The sequence below is a fragment of the Martes martes genome (assembly GCF_963455335.1).
Source record: "Martes martes genome assembly, chromosome: 6".
NCBI classification, from domain to species: domain Eukaryota; kingdom Metazoa; phylum Chordata; class Mammalia; order Carnivora; family Mustelidae; genus Martes; species Martes martes.
This window is the reverse complement of record NC_137893.1, coordinates 100,530,809-100,548,773: the sequence shown is the minus strand read 5'-3', so window position 1 is coordinate 100,548,773 and position 17,965 is coordinate 100,530,809. Positions and strand designations below refer to the sequence as shown.

Below are 17,965 nucleotides of genomic sequence, written 5' to 3'. Positions count from 1 at the left end.
AAAAAACACTATATTACTTTGGTGAACTATTTGGGATATGGCATTTTCTGAAGACCTTCCTATTTAGAAAACTATTAAGCAGTAAAGTTTACTTCTAGGTGTTCTTCATAGCAAAGGAACATATAATTTTGGCTAATCTCAGAAGTCATATTCTCCAAAAGCTTAGACTTCACTATTAACTGTCAGAACTATTTCAAGTTTTAAAGGACTGACTCCATTCTGAAAGTTACCTTGTTTACTGTTGCTCAAATTGGTCCTCTTAAATTCTTTCAGAAACAATGTTTCCTATTATAGTATTACAACAGGGAGAGAAAAAAAAAGTAATAGGCATTGGTGCAACCAGAATGCATTTATTTGTGGAAGAAGAATAATTAACCATTGAGCTCTGCTAAATACAACATAGAATAGATTTAGCTCTAGGAATACACTCCTATAAAATAGTAACTTTCAGGAAAATAATAATTGGATTTTTTTTTTTTTTTTGGTACTTTAAGTGTTTTAAAGTCATCCAGTAATTGGGTGGCTTCATTTTAGCAGTTCAGGGCATGTTCTCCAAGTTAACCCTCCTTGGTCAAAGCTGTGAGGTCTAAGATTCCCTTCTCCTCTTTGCCCTTTCCAGTGCTGTTCCACTAAGGAACTACATGGATCTACATAATACCTCTCTTATTCTTTGCCTTTTTCTGTCCTTGACTGCTTTATTTCTATTGCCGGTGGAAGTCTCACCACTCTCCCAAGTAGTAATGATTGTTTCCTTATTCTGGGTGTTAAATTCCCTCTAAGTGTGTTTATATTATGTTTTACAAGATAATCTTTGGATCCTTTCATCTGGTTGTGCAACATCAGCCAGCTTCGGATTTCTATTTGCTACAGCGACCGGTAGAGCTGACGGGTATGCCTGGCCATGCACGCTTGGCTGCACAAGACTGTTCTTGACTAATGTCTGCTCAGTTGCAAGCTGCTGAAATCCCTCTGTTTCAGAGTGGGTCCAAGTGATGTAAGGGTGCCCATGAAGGAGAGGTGGTAGGGAAATGGTCCTTTCCAGGACCAACCCCCTGCACACCGAAGATTACTCCTACTTTAAAATCCTAAGGATTTATGTAGCATTTTCAGTCCTAATGAATTTAGCCTCTAGGGCTTTAACAATTTGGAGCCATGCATCTCTTAAGCAACTGGATTCCAGTTCAGTGCTTAACTTGTAGTACGAGCTTAAGGACAATTCACTGACTTAACCAAGTTACCTGTGACATCTCCCCCAATGTAATACTTTCTATATTTTCTTCTTTATTAGGTTGTGTTTTAACCTTGCAAACAAGCTCACAATATTTTAAAACAGAGCTTACTGTCATCAAGCATAAACTCAAGTGAGTTCAATGCTGGGCAAATCTACATTAAGCATGAAAGTCTGCAGCTGGAAACGAGCAAACTCACCGGCCCAAAAACGCATGCGCCCTTCCTTTTATTTACACCCTTTCCCTTAAGAGCTGAATCAGGTGAGAAGTCGGAAAGTGGGGCGTGTGCAGAGAGCCCCGCACGCTCAGCGCAGTAAGGAAAATGCGCCACACCTGAACATCCTTGGGCTCAATTCCTTTTCTTCTCGGGTTACGGGTGCCGCGGGGCCTTCGCCGCAGGTGCCTTCGGCACTCTTAGCCCCGGGCGCGGCCGGGAGTGCTGCCCGCTCCCCACCCTCCCGGCGCCGACGCAGTGAGCGGAGGAGCAGGGCTCCTGCTGGCCGCCCGTGGCCCGGAGGGGCGTGTTCTGGGCTGGCGCAGCTCGCTCGGCATCCCTCTCCTCCCGGCTCCTGGCGCCCTCCTATCGCCGTCTGCAGTCCCAGGCCCTGCCATGGGGAATGTGCCATCTGCGGTGAAGCACTGCCTCAGCTACCAGCAGCTTCTCCGGGAGCATCTCTGGATCGGGGATTCAGTGGCTGGGGCGCTCGACTCTGCGCAGGTACCACCTCGCGGCCCGGCCCAGGGTGTCCCCACCCTTTTGCACACAGCCGCCTGGTTTCTCTCCCTGTTATGTCACCACCGCACCCCAGGGCCCTCCCTGCAGCAGTTCCGTCTTGTTAGGCCTCACCTCACCTCACCTCACCTCCCCATCCTCTCTGTGTTGTGAACATGCAGACCCGCCTCTATAGTTCAGGTCCAGCAAAATCCCTACCTGTGGCCTTTTGCAGATCGCCTATAGGAAACTGCTTCTTTGTTTTTCCCTTGGAGGGGCTGCATTATAGAATATGCGTATCTGTAAGCATTCCTCCAGGGACAGTGCCTTTAATTTTCAGTTCCTTCCCTATACTGTGTAACAAAGGAGACAATGTGTGGCAGAAAGAGGAATGAAGCCAGCATGTAAGGCTAGGAAAACATCATAGGATGAAATTATCTAGCCTATCATTACTTATCCTTAATGTTTTTATGCTTCAACACACTTGAACAAGCTTGAAAAAACAGTACTTTCAAAGCCAAATTGATATCCCCGTGATCCCGGAATGCCCACTTTAATAGGCAACTTAATTGTATCCACGTGTTTGCAGCTTACTGCACTCTCAAACAAATGGCAGGTAAATGGAAAAAGAAATGTGCTTTTCCTTTTATTAAAGAGCTCAAAATGTAAAATTCCCCCAAGTAGTTAACAGTGACAATTGTTATGTGAATGTTAAAGCATGGAAAAAGGGAGGGGCAGTATAAGGGTTTCACTCTTTTTTTATTTTTTGCTGGATGCAAAAATGTTTATCCCTGATTGGTCTTGTGAATAATAATGGATTAATTATAATATTTCAGTGAGTAAACATAATTTGACTATGTGGCTTTGAATCAACTCTTCTAATACTAGGTACCCATTTTTCCTGTAGTTTTACAGTCAACGTATTCTCAGTTCAGTGTATCAGTATGTGAAATTGTGATCTTAGTTCTACAAATAGTAATTCAGCATTTGTGGATTATTTCAAAACCAATCAGAAGATACATTGCTCCTCATTACTTAAAAGATGGCCATGGTCATCTGGCTTGAAGCCTTTTACTGAAAATGCATGAGAGGGAAAGTTATTCGGATCATATGATCACATGTCTATTGAATTTTTCTACATTCTAATTTGATTTTTTTGCTCTTATAATAACTTTTATAACTTTTCTTTTTTTAACATTCCTACTCAGTTTGTTATAGAATCAGGAATGCTCTTTTTATTCCCGAACTCTGAGACTTTACATGATGTTTGTTGCTGTGTTAACACTGTATTTCTCTCCCTCATGTTCTGATTTCGTGGGCTGTGGGGGCAGTGATGGAAGCTAGGCTGCTACCTGAGGATGTCTGCTTTGCCCTTTTAAGATGTGGAAGCAGGGTAATTAAAAAGGACTATGAGTAAAAAAAAAAAAAAAAAAAAAAAAGAGACTATGAGTGTGAGAAATAGCTCTACCTTCACGAAATAGTGACTTCTTCCCCTGACTTCTTTGCCTGGGAAACTCTTACTCATTTTTCAAACACAGTTTAAATGTCATTTCCTTTAATCAACTCTTCGCTCCACTCAGAGTTAATGCCCCATTTCTGTGCTTCCATGGCATTTTATGCATCATTTTTTTTCAGTCCTGCTCATTGAATTATAGTTTTTTATATGTTGTCTTATTTGACCTCTGCACCATTGAATCTGACACTTAACTCATTGCAACTGATCTTCCTTGGCATCTGTTTAATTACACCTGTAAGTGCTTTAAGCCAGGCGAGTCTCTGGTTCCTTGGTCTGGCACAAGTCAGACTCTGTGACCTGTTGCTGTCTGGTAAATGACCAGGTTTCTCATGACTTTGTATCCATACGCACGGTTTCAGTTACTATTTATATATTTGTGTTCTCCAGACTTATATTCCTATCTCCCTCTTAGGCTACAGTCCTGATGTGCCGCTGCTCACTGGACATCATCACTTGGATATTTCAAAAGCAGTTCAAACTCAGTATTTCCAAAACTGGATTCACGTTCTCCTTCCTTCAACCCCAGACCTTCCCCAGTACTTGCTATTGAGAAACCATCACAGTCTGTTAAGTTCTATACACCACAAGGCAAGAGCTCTTCATTTTCGTTTCTCCACATCCAAAGTATCCTTAAGTCCTGCAAATTTAGCTCTTGAATTTCTCTGAAATCCATCTATTTTCCCAACTTTGCTGCTACTACCAATTTTAAAATGGCATCCTCTCTCATGGTCTACTAGAAAATTGTAGTCCTTCTGCAACCCCCTGTTCATGTAGCTAGATGGGAGATGTTGTCTATTTCAAATGGAATCCTACTGATCCCTCATTTTATAGCCTGGTGTGCATTTCCATTACTTTTAGAAATGAATACCAAAACTTTCAATGTGTCTCTAAAGCTTTCTCTGTTATTTTCATTGCATCTCTTTGCATCATCATCTTAAGGTATTGTCTTGTTCTTGCCAGGTGGCCCTCTCTGAATTCTTAACAATTCTTCCTCTGGAGTCCTGGTCTTTGTTTCCCCCTCTGCTGGGAAGATTATTTTTAATGAATTAACTTCTGTTCACCCTTCAGATCTTAACTCAAATGTTACCTTCTCATCAATGCTTTCCCAGACTCTTAAAGCAAGCAGCTCTTGTTATCCTATATGGCTCAGTGCACAGTTCATTATATATAATATGAATTACATATTTATTTTTGTGATTATTTGATGTGTAGTTTCCTACCAGAGTCTAGGCATCATAAAAGTAAGGGAAACATCCACTATTCACAGCAACTAACAGAATGTCTGGTTAGTTTTTCATGGCCAGTAAATACTTACTGAATGAAAAAATGAGTGAATGTTGATCTCATGGCTTATGGGGACCATGAAATTCCTCGTAGCACTTGCCAAATCAATGATTGGTACCTTGTGGTGTCCTGATAAATATTAGTTAATGCTAATGTGATGAGAATGAATACTTGATGTCAATACAGTTTGGTCTTAGTGATAGAAGATGGATATTACTACTGTTTGTGTCTTACCTTTTCATCTCACGAGAGCTAGTCAGTCTTTGATGGGGAGAAGAGTTGAAAATGGATTCTGGGTGGTGCTGATGAGACAGCACCGTGCTTAACAAGTCACTGTAAAATCTGGCAGAGAGCATCGTGAACAGGACTTCTGGAATTTGAAACAATTTGGAAACCGTTGGGACAGATAGAATACTACATTTTGAAAGAATCCTGTGCTAGGCAATGCAAGATTGGAAACCTAGATCTTTTTCTGCTACCAGTTCATTCTGTGAGTTTGTGGAGGAAATATCCTGGCTAGGTCTTAAAATTTCAGTTTACACATGAGAGAAAAGAATATATCCCTGATAAATTATGAGGATGAAAAATACTGGAGTTGTGTATGTGTAAAAATAGACACGCATACATTTGAAGTCTAACAATTTATTATCCAATACAGAATAGGTGAGTGTGAATAAAAGGTTTATTGTACCACAGCTCCACTAATTAAATTTTTGAGTCTCTAATTTTTTGCTGATGACACTGATTTTGCAGAAGATTCCTTTCATAGAGCAGGTAGTTAAAATTGATCATCCTATGGTTCAAGCCATTTCTTCAGGTCTGTTTTTATTTTTTATGTTTGTCTCTTTTAAAATAGGGGTGAAGAAGCTGGCTTAATTGGTATATTTCAAGATTTTGATTAAATGTAAGGTACCTGGTAAAGTAATTCCTTTTTGATTTGCAAGTGCTGTTTAAGCAGTAGCTAATTTTTTTCATATATTAATACCCTGTTGTGACAATAAAATTCTCCAGGGCCTAAATTCTAATACAAACAATATTTTAAATGCAGTAGATGTATAAAAGCAAAATTGTAGATTATGTGACATTAAACATATGGTTATTGTACATTATATCCTGAATGATTTTAAGTTACATTTGCTCTCAGCAAAAATTATGGTTCAGAGAAAGTATTTGGTGTTAAAAGTTCTCGAGACTCTAATCTAAATATATTTTTGAATAAATTTAACCCGAGGATAATGTGACTATATGCTTTTTAATCTGTAGCTATGCAGTTGTTAGTACATTTTCTAAAAACCTTAGGATGACTGGGGAAGAATTTTCAGAAAAGAACCAAGGTACCATTGCATTGTTGTTTTTTTAAATTTGTCTCAAATGTTCTTTTTCCCCCTCTTTTCCTCCTATTATGCTTTTTCCCCTTTTTTCTCCTTTTATAGCTTCTTTTGAGTGATAAACTTTTATTCATTTCCCCCCTACCATAACTTGTTAATTATATGCTGTTTTTACTATACTCTTAGTTGCTGTCTATAAGATGTCAACACATGACCTGGACTTCTTAAAATATTATGTAAATTGGTACTTTTACAACTTATTAAACATGCAAATATAGTATTTTAGCTCCATTACTGACTTCTGCTTTTTATATTGTTGTATATGTTAATTTTATATTTGTTATCTGTATGTATACAGTTGATAATACATTCTATATTAGAATATTTTTCTTTCCTTTGGTCTTCATTCCTTTCTTCATCTCCATCTTTCCATCTGAAATTATTTTCCTTCAGCTAGAAGTAGTTTTTTTTTCCATAGTCTTTAGTAAAAATCTGATTTTTTAAGTTTTGTTTGAAATTACATTTATTTTGATAATGATGTACATAAATGTAAGTTAATATTGGCCATAAATATACATGCCATATAAAGAATTAAAATGCCTGACAACAGCACAAAATGTCGATTTCTCAATAGGTACAATGGAAGCCAGAGACAATGAAATGAACTATTAGTCTTATTTTTGCTTCTTTGATGGTAGTCTTCTCACTGTCTTTGGTTTCCAACAGTATGACTATGATGTGTCTAGATTTAATTTTATTTGCATTTGCCAATGGTTTGTAGCATTTTTGGGATCTATGGCTCCATGCTTTATGGGCGTTCATAGATTTTAGAGAATTTTCAACCATTTCGCCTTATGTATTACTTCTGTTTCTTTTTTAATCCATCCACTTGGGCTTATAATTTCAAAAGTCTTTAAACTTTCCCTGTGCTCCATCTATTTCTTACATTCATTTTTGTATCTTTCATCCTTTTGCTCCATATTCAGTCTGAATATTTTCTTCTCACTTGTATTCCATTTCACTAATTCTCTCGAGTTGTAATTTGCTGCTAATCTAATTTATTGAGTTTAATTTTATATTTTTGAGCTAATGCATTTGTTATTTTTTAAAGCACTTTTTCTTTGCCACAATTTTCCATCTTGCCATGAATTCTTGAGTATTTATCAGAGTTATTTTAAGTTCCATGTCTGATAACTCTAATATTCAGATCTCTAGTGGGTCTGATTTATATATCTTTCCTCCTCGAATGCTTACTGATTTTGGGGTGTGTGTTAGATACCTGAAATGAAAATTATAGACCTAATTTGAGACACCTCAAGTTCTCCTTCTCCAGAAAGCGTTCTTTTTTCCCTTTATTTTCCTACTTCCTATTGTTTGTCCTCCCCACCCCAACCCCACCTCTGGCAACAATCTGTTCTCTGTATCTGAGTTTGCTTTTTTTAGATTCCACATATAAATGATACCTCACTGTATTTGTCTCTCTCTGCCTGACTAATTTCATTAAGCATAATGCCCTTAATGTCTACCCATCTTGTCACAAATGAAAGGAATTTTTTTAAAGCTAAAAAATATGCCTATGTGTCTATACTACATCTTTTCATTCATCTGTTGATGGACACTAAAGTCGGCTATTATAAATGATGGTGCAGTGAACATGGGGGTGCAGGTACCTTTTCAATATAGTGATTTCCTTTCTTCTGGATACTTAGGAGTGGAATTACTGGATCATATGGCAGTTCTAGTTTTAATTTTTGGAAGACCCTCCACACTGTTTTCCAAGGGGCTGCACCAATTTACATTTCCACCAATAGTACAAGAGGCATCTCCCCCCATCCCCCAACATCCTTTGCAGCACTTACTTGGATTTTTTAAAGTAGCTATTCTAACAGTTCTGAGATGTGGAAAGGATTATTTTTAGCTTTTAACAAATAGTAAATATAAGGATAGATTACCTTAAGCCAATCAGATGCTGAGCTGATTTGAGTCTGGACCTACTTTATTTGTGAAGCTTTGTCTTTCTCTCTTCACCCTTTTATTTTGTTGCTGTTCAGGGGTTCTAACTAAAAAGCCTAGGATGTTTACCTGGGTGTCTCCTGGTTGGGACCTAACTTCAAAGTATTTTCTCCTCTGCCTTTAAGGCTTCTAAAAGCTCTGATGATCTCAACTGCAAATTGGCAAATGTTTCAAGTCATGGTCAATGTTGGTCTTACCACTTTCTTTCTTCTGCATGGTATATTGGCCACTTATGTACTCACTACCTTGGCAATTTTCTAAGGCTATCTAACAAGTGTTTTCATTAATATTTTGTCCAGATTTTCTGTTTGTTCTTAGTTAGAAATTCACTCTGTACAAAATTCACTCTGTACAAGCTAGTTGAAATGCTAACAATATAAGAGGGAAAATATAAAAAAAAAAAAAACCAGACAATTATGCAATGTGATTGAAGTTGTAAAAATATTATTAATTTACCATATTACAAAAGTTTTACAGTAATTATGTTCCAGGTAATATACAATCTGTTTAGAGTAACTATTTACCTTCCCAGCCTTATGAGATATAATTAACATGTAACATTGTGTAAGCTTAAGGTGTACAGCTTTGACACACTTACATACTGCAGGAATATTACCTCCTTAGCATTAGCTAACACCTGAGACCCATCACAGAATTACGATTTCTTTTTTATGGTGAGAATATATAATATCTATGTCCCTAGCAACTTTCAAGTATATAATGCAGTACTATAAACTATAATCACTATGCTATACATTAGATTTCCAGTACTTATGTTGCAGCCAAAAGTTTGTATAGGGTAATAATTTAAAGCTCAAGTTTGGATGCTTTATGAGAAAGTAATACTTCATGGAAAAACAGGCTATTCTAATGGTTTTCACTGTAAATAAAAATTAAAAAGAAGATATTTTAAAAATAAGAAACAGGGGCGCCTGGGTGGCTCAGTGGGTTAAAGCCGCTGCCTTCAGCTCGGGTCATGATCCCGGCGTCCTGGGATCGAGCCCCGCATCGGGCTCTCTGCTCAGCGGGGAGCCTGCTTCCTTCCTTCTCTCTCTGCCTGCCTCTCTGCCTACTTGTGATCTGTCTGTCAAATGAATAGATACAATTTAAAAAAAAATAAGAAACATTATGCTCAACTTCAATATCTGGCCTTAGGGACGCAATGTACTATTTATTTCTTCACTGTGACATAGTTCAGTAAAATTTAGTGAATGAATCAATGAATGATTAAATGGGTGGTCCCTTCATGATATTTTGTGTCTATTGATAAAAGTTTATTTCAGATCTTTTCTTTTTTTTATGGACATGGAGTTGGTGGTAAAGAAATTTTATTATTTTCATAATCTTTTGCATTGCCTTATTTCATTACTGGTTGATTCTTTCTCTTTCTTTGTTGATTCCTAAGCCTTGGGAGACATCTATATATTTTATCAGTTGATTTATAAAGTATTTTGTAGGTTTACTGATCCTCTCTTCTATATGTGTATGTTTGTATCTTTGTGCATATGTATGACATGCTAACAAATGATTTTTATTTTTTGAAGAGAGAATCCTGTATTTGTTTTCTAAATTAACATTTTAATGTTTTTATCTGAATGTTTAGCTCCTGTAATTTTAGTCGTCTTAAAGTACCTTAGGACAGTTCACATCCATTTTTCTGTCATTTTGTTTTAAATTGCGTCTCTAATAAGCTAAGCTGCTTATCTGATTGTTTCTATCCTTAATTAGGTGAATTTACCTTTAATTATGTGTGATTACATGTGACTCTTGATATGTTTATCCTATTTTCTGCCATATCTATCAGCCTCACTCACCACTTTATATTTCTTATCTTTGAAGCTTTTTATACCTTTTTGGTGTCCTTATTTTAGATTTAAGTTAATACGCTTGTTTAGAACAAAAGATGTATTTCACAGAGTGAACTCATTCATCTTAAGGAAAAAGTCTTTCATCATTATTACACCGTGGGTCCTCAGCTAGCATGTTACCAGGTATATTGCTGTTCTCAAGACTCTTTGTTAACCCAAGGTGTCTCACAGGTGGAAGTAAGTAGAAGTAGTGTTCTAATGACTTGTAGTACCGATGAAGGCTATGATTTTAGTCATGGGCACAACAAAGTTAGAAAGCTGAAAATATTCGTGGTCAGAATTTTAGTGAGCAGTCACAAGCAATAATAAGCCCTTTGTGTGACTATATGAATTAATGGCTCAACTGAAGTAAAATCCAATAAATTTCAGTGGAAATCGAATATTGGATAGAAGGTTCACCAGGACATTGAGTAAACTACAGAATAATGTCAAAATTGGGAGGTAAGAAAACTGGAAAACTAAGTTCTAATGGCTTTGGTATATAAAGGATACAAGTCTTCAAAAAGGGCTAAAGGACCGTATGGCCAAATCACTTGGATCTCAAAGGAACAGAAGTTTTTGTACAAATAAAGGGTGACAGTTTTCAGGAAGTAATAGCTGCAGATGCCATCCATACTTCTGGTCACCAAGCAAGTTCTAGAAAGCTAAGCAGTCTCTATATGAGAGGGTTACTGGGAAGATGCTTTCTGTAGGGGTGATCAGGTCTTCACTTAAGGTCAGAAGATGATGGGAATGTTCAGTAGAGGTTGTGAATGTGCTGGAGCTTGTTACTACAGAGCTGTTTCCAGATGGAAAAGGAAAGAACTTGAGTCTTAACATAATGAGAAAGGCAGAGAACTACATGGGGTTCTATAGAGGAAATAGATGGTTGTTGGAAATAATAGAGAGGGAAATGACTAAAGACTATACAGGATTGTAAAATAAGGTGGGTTACCCTGTGTTTGATTCCCAATGGTCTTGGGATGGATGTGGTTTGCTTTGGGTTCTCCACATCAGCCAAGTCCTGGATTTATTGCCTTTCAAGAGAGTCCTCCTCTTTTGAGCATGGAGACTCCAAATCTTGGAGTCGCCTTTAATTTGAAGTGACTCATACGTACTTTTGAAAAAAGAAAAAGAAAAAAGGAAGAAAAAAAGCTTTTTGTCAAGTTTGTTCACATGATGATTCCCAACTCATGAATGCTGAGACCAAGAGCAGAAAGCCTGATGTTTGTGCGTGGTCTCTGTACTGCCAGGAAGAATGCTCCCATGCATACTTCATCATATGCATACTGCATCTAAGATGCACCCTTCTTATTCTTTTTCGTACTTTACTTTTTAATCAATTAAGACACATTGTTTTGTATGAGTTTTCTACTCAGAGTACTTTTATAGTTCTAGAGCTACCACTGTGGAGGTATCAATAGGTGCTAGGTCCTGCCTAACGGCTTTATGTACGATACCTCATTTCATACTCCCAACAATCCATTTTATGAACTGAATAATCGGGGTGCAGAAGAGTAAAATAATTTGTGCATGGTCCAACGCTAATGAATAGCAGAGCTCAGAACGAAATCTGGCAGCTCTAGTTTCAGAGTTTCCAATGTTCACTACTAGATCGATGTTTTCTCGGCTTTTCTGGGTGATAAGAATCACCTGATGTGTTTACTAAATGTACCAGAAATTCTGATTCAGTAGCTCTGAGATAGAGCCAAACTATCACTTTGTTCCTTTTTTGTTTTGTCTTAATTTTGAAAATCCTGTGCTGGGTGAGACAGCCACCCCTCTCTCCCTGTATCTGCTTTCAGAGGGTCTGCTGTCCTATCATGTTTTCCCTAATCTGTCTTTCCAGAGCTCCTGGCCACTGTCCAGGAAAGACTCCAATGAGTTTCAACTTCCCTTCTGTCCTCTTTGAGGTTGAGACTAGAGTTCTGCCTGGAATAGAATTGCATTGGATACAAAAGGAAAAACAACTTGGTTTCCAATAAATTTCCTGTTCCTTTCAATCTCCAATACTTTCTGTCCTTGGATTTCTGTTGGCTCCTGTATTTCTTGCTTTCTCTTATTCCAGCTGGCTTTCACATCCTTCCCTCCCCCCACTCGGTGTTCTTGTTTTTTTCATTAGCTGCGAGCTCCTCCAAGTCTTCTGGCTTTCTTTATGCTTATTCACTCTGTGCTATAACTTTCCCTGACCCTTTCTTCTCTCCTTGTCTCTCCCTTTCCAAGTTTAGCTTTTGTTTTTGTTTCTTTTTTATTTTTCCTCCTCACCTAAGGGGCTAGACCGTGCAGAACCATGACTTTATGGGTCATTCTCACGGAACAGATCATAGTAAAAGAGCTAAAGTAGAATCATGTATTTGGGGAATATTGTTTTAACAGAAATTCTGATTTGAACGTGCTTGTCCAACGGGCTTGCAGCCCTACTAATAAAAGCAACATACAGAATCCCGGTTTCCTCCTGCCAGTCCCTCTAGTATTAGTCTAAGTGGGAGATGCAAATTGACTGTAGCACAGGTGAGCAGAATTTAACCTCTGGAAATACTTTGGTCAAGACTACAGTTAGAAGATTACTACATAGAAAGGCCTTAAGCAGGACTTGCAGTCTTCATTTGTATGCTTACCTGCCTCCGGCGTCCAGATTATCTTCCTGTGTCAGTGGATTCTTGATTTTGTTATCCTTGATGGATAGCTACATGGTGATGCTTTAATGAGACCATCCAGCACATTTCTGAATGTTGGTATATTTTCAGCCCTACAGGCCCTAATCATAATTACTCAGCAGGCAGGAGTTGTCTTTAAATTACCAGAAATTTGCCATCTTCCCCTTTGGATGATCTTCCTTTTCTGAGAGATCAGAATTCATTCCTAAGTGAACACTGAGGTGCTGTTGCATTTCTTCTACATCTGACTGATTTGGGGCCGATTTTTATGTTCTTTTCTTCAGAAAGTAATACTGGTGGGCGGATCTTGTTCCCAAAACATGCATTCTGAAATCAGACTTTATATAAAGAGACTTTTATGTGAAGATAATTTAGAACATGGTTCAAGTTTATAGATGTTTATGCTTTTAGACTTTCCTCATTTATATGAAAGTTTAGTAATAATGTAATGGAAAGCCAAGTAGTGGGAAGGCTCGCTGAAAAATATAAAATGTAACCAAAACTGCTTTCTACATCAGTGATTAAGGAATCAGAGCTGTGCATTACAAACATGATTTTGATAAGAGGAGCTGATGTTTCCTTCCCTGGTTTAGAGAGAGGAAGGGCTGAGCTTTGGCTCTCTGATGTTGGCAAGGTGCCGAGGACCCTACTGGGCAAGAAGGGGAGATAGAACCACTAGAACTTATGTCCCAATAGCACTACTTGGGCCACGTTTTCATTTTTCATTGCTGTCTCCCAAAAGCTCGTTTCTTCATCCTGCTTTTAGTCTGAATCCTGCTTTTCCCCCCCCACATTCCTTGATTGCGACTCAATTATAAATATAAGCCTGTAAATATGTTCTAATGCAGGGCAGGGGGTGAGTCAGTGAGGATGATAACAGTCTTTGTGTTGGAGGTATATGGGAGGTCAAATGGGATTTGGATAGATAGGAGGCATTCCTGGTCAGAGTAAGATGATTGAAGATTTTTGAGCAGAATTAATACAATAAAATTCATTTAGTTAGGAATATTTCTGTGTCTGAGTATATACATATCAACCTACATCTGTATCCTCTATCTGGTCTTTCGTCTCTTACAGGGAAAAAGAATTTAAAGGCCTCAATCTTAACAATTGCCTTACTAATTGTCTTCATGTTTGATTTGAAAATGGATGCTTAGTTTTGCAAGTGGTGAATCTTATGTGTGTTTGGCTTATGTCCCTCACCTCCCAGACCCCAATTCCTGTGTAGGGCTTAGTGGGCCCCTTTTCCACTGGGAAGTAGAGTTCCCCACCAAATATGTTTGAATAGATGGAAGTATCTCTATATTAAATATACAGTATTTTTAGTGCTAGACTGAGAGCTTTTTAAGAGAAGAAACTATATTTTATTTATCTCTTTGTTATCCAGGAGACCTAAAGATTCAGATCTTTTTTTTTTAAAGATTTTATTTATTTATTTGACAGAGACAGAGATCACAAGTAGGCAGAGAGGCAGGCAGAGAGAGAAGAGGGAGCAGGCTCCCCGCCAAGCAGAGAGCCCTATGTGGGGCGTGATCCCAGGACCCTGAGATCATGACCTGAGCCGAAGGCAGAGGCTTAACCCACTGAGCCACCCAGGCGCCCCAAGACTCAGATCTTTTAAAAATGTTTCCAGAACGAAGTTGTTTCTGCGTGTTAAATACAACATACACCCACAGGACAAACTTCAGGTGCTTTTAGCCGAATTAACAGACTTTATGATTGACACAAGTAATCTCAAAAATAGTACTTTTGTAAGCTAGAGTTAGTAGTTTTAGCTGTGCTGTATTATTTTTCACATTGGACGATAACGTAGATTTTAAATCCATGTGCTAATTTTCCTTGGTTTGTTTTTTCTTTCCTGGCTGAGAAGGTAGAATCTAGCTATTCATTCACTTTCCGTATCTCTGCTTTTATGGAGTTAATTCACACGGTGTATAATACGCATCTTCTCAGGACTCTGTTTTGTGGGAGAAGGGGTAGGAACACTGAGGGGTATAATGATACCCTCAGGGTGAAGCAGCTTCTCTATTGCAGTGTCTAAGCCACGGTCTCTGGTTTTGGATTCAGTGTTTGGGCTGAATATCCCACTGATAGTAAGCGCATCAAATGTCACCTTACGCTCGTTAACTTTCCAAGTCACGCTTCCTTGGATTTGTGAAGGAGGGAAATGCAGATGTCAGGAAACTTCGACTACATAAAAATGCCTTTAATACAAGTTTCACTCTATGAAATCAGCATTTCATAAAGCCTTCTTGGTGAACTTTATTAACAAGCAACAGGGTCTAGGAAGCTTGGCAAACAGGGAGGCAGGAAACCCCAACGAGAACATGTCTGTCAGACGTCTTTCCTTCTGGGGCTTCCTTCCAAATGTTTTTGGAGCTTGAAGGAAGTGGAGTGGCTTTCTGCCACCGCTTTCATACATCTGTAACCCACTGAGTGTACGGAGTCTGGCATTCACTTTTTAAATTCTTTCCTCAATCTGTATTTATTTCACTGTGAAATCGAAGCTGATCACATAGGTTAATGTTGAAGTCCAAATACGAATCTTATTTTACTTAGACACAATTTCTACTTTCTGAGAATTGTGATTTAAGGACTGAGAATTCTCAGATTTTTTAAAATGCTACGGCACTGTTACAAATCTTGCATTTTATAGAACGCTGTGGACCTGGTCAAACCTAAAAAGCTGAGGGCAATTTGGAATTCTGTTTGCCTAGGTTTTAGGGCTGTGTTTAAAAGACATTTGCAAGACCTGTGGAGAAACAGATGTAGTTATTCAGAGTTTCACTCACGAATGTCTGCTATCGCTTAGTCCCCATTCCCTTATGACCTGATTTTAATATTGAATATAATTCTGCTAAATGTATGCTCTAGAAAATATTGAGAGAAAAACTTGAGCTCAAGGAGATGGAACATAAGCCTCTGTAAGTACTCTCTAGAGAGCTAGATCTCTTAAATATCTATTTGCTCTTAAAAGAATGCATACAGATATTGACCTTTTGGTGAGAAAGGAAGAGTGATAACTTGCTAAATAGAATGTCAATCATTTTTCTCAATCAAAAATTATTTAGGGGCAGTGGTATCATTTTAGCATACCTGCTCTAGATTTCCAACTGACTTACCAAATGGGACAAATGAAAGAATACAGGAGATGTAAAATGCTACATAAACTGTTGATAGAGTATTATTAAGAGTTTGGGAAATCACACAGCATCAGTATTTTCTTTTAAAGATTTTATTTATTTAGTTGACAGCTCGAGCGAGAGCAGGGGGAGTGGGAGAGGGAGAAGCAGTCCCTCATGTGGGGCTGGATCCCAAGGTCCTGAGATCATGACCTCAGCCTAATGCAGATGTTTAAGGGACGGAGCCACCAAGCGCCCCTCCCATAGCATCAGTACTAGCAACCACTCTTTACCAGATAGGAAACTTATTCCAGTGACTTTGCTAAGGGCTGAACTCTTAGATTTGCGTAAAGCAGATCCCGTTACCTCACTTTTAATAAGAGGAAAGGGAGGCTCAGAAAGTTAATAAAAATCTCCTCAGGCCACATAACTAGTAGAGGCACTGGCCTTGAACCTATAACCGTTTCCAAAGCCAATACTTCTTATGCTACATCCTCTTAGTCTGTTGAGCAGTATGATTTTCAATTGTAAGAAAATTGCTTTGTACTCATTTACTGTAACTTCATTTAACATAATTATGAAGGTTCTAGATTAATCTATGATGTTAAGGAGGGAGATTGCAGTCGGTTACAAATGACGCAAGATGATATAGCTCACCGTCCCTCATTAGTTCATTTTGAGACTGAATATTTATTTATTTTTTTAAAAGATTTTGTTTGTTTCTGTGTTTGTTTGTTTATTTGTCAGAGAGAGCACACAAGCAGGCAGAGTGGTAGGCAGAGGTGGAGAGAGAAGCAGGCTTCCTGCAGAGCAAGGAGCCCGATGCGGGACTCGATCCCAGGATCCTGGGATCATGACCTGAGCTGAAGGCAGAGGCTTAACCCACTGAGCCACCCAGGTGTCCAAAGACTGAACACTTAAAATCCAAGGTAGATGAATCTGAAAGAATCCTTCTTATTTCAGAGAGAAGTTGTTTAGACTTCTTAAAATGATGCCATCGTTCCCGAATCTTTCACTACCATCCTCTTTCGCTCTGTACCTGACAGCAGCACTTCTTATACCCTGTACTCAGGGAAATGGTTGTATAGGATATTTCTGAGAAATATGGCTTTTCATAGTTTTTCAGTAGCTAGCTTAAACTTGGGGCAAGTACAGTTGACTTAAGGTCCTACCAAAAAGTCAGAATTTAGGTAAAATGCATTGTATGCATACCAAATACTATGTGTGTAGACTTCACACATCAGTTGAAAGTTCCTGACTAAGTTCTGTTGGAAAAATCTATTTCCTTTAACCACTGCATCTTTATTCTGTTTTCTAAGGGGTCATCTAAAGCCATAGTGTGTAGAGTAGAACCACGCCAAGATACAATAAATGGAACAAAAGAAAAAAAAAAAATCTCAGTCACATAAAATGTGCTCAAGTGCTATTGTGAGGTTAATAAAAATCTTTATTAATAAGACCTGGATTGTTTAAAAGCATAGAAAACAAGAATTTTCTGCTCGATACTGAAGGTCAGAAAGTAAAGATGATGAAACAAATTGAATATAATCGATTATTGGATAAAAAAGATAATGGGTGAGAAAGAAAAATCACATGATCACAAGGCAGTTGTTCTAGCCCTATAATGTGTTCCTAAGAGACAAACCTCAAGAGATTTCCATTTGAGAAATGAGGAGCTCAGGAACCGGTCACATTATGACCGAACATTTGAGTCGAATTTACACCATCAGGGTGCACTTATCTTTGCTGTCCTTCCATTTCTGCTCAGCATTTCTAAAAGTGCCAAAGTAGGGAACATTGAGGTGGCCTATTGCTGTCATTCCTCCTTCTCCTCGTCACTGGGGCTGAATTTGTTCCTTGGGAACGTTAGGTTCCAAGGCTGCAGGACCCACCTCTGAGGAAGCCACAAACCGTAGTGAGCTTTGATGCCACTCTTCTTTTACTAATGGAGGCAAAAGCAAAAGGAGATCAGCAGCTTCTTTATAAACTGTTGGGAAGGGAAAATAAAAATGATTCTTGTCATTAATTTTGTATGAACTCCTGTTTAACTGGTTCCGATGAAACCACAGGCAAAACTTGGTATCAGATTAGCTAATTACTCAAACTACATGTAATAACTTTCTTTTGTTTTGTGATTCCCAATGTCATTGGAGACCTTATTATTAACCAATAGGGATAAGAGAAGATGAATGCCAAGGGCTCTTTTAGAAAAATTTGAAATGTTTAAAATGTACTGAGGCAGGGTGCCTGGGTGGCT

General features: G+C 38.3%; 1 protein-coding gene across 6 annotated transcripts in view; it reads left to right on the top strand.

Annotated features, from left to right (window-relative positions):
- Positions 1 to 1,839: 1,839 nt before the first annotated feature.
- HMGCLL1 (3-hydroxy-3-methylglutaryl-CoA lyase like 1) overlaps positions 1,840 to 17,965 on the top strand; it is a gene marked incomplete at both ends in the record, with an annotated part of 190,321 nt that continues 174,195 nt past the window's right edge. For all 6 annotated transcript variants that reach the window (XM_080806264.1, XM_080806265.1, XM_080806262.1 and 3 more), the window contains one exon: positions 1,840 to 1,947. In XM_080806264.1, the coding sequence (XP_080662390.1) occupies positions 1,840 to 1,947 (108 nt within the window). The remainder of the gene's footprint in view (positions 1,948 to 17,965) is intronic.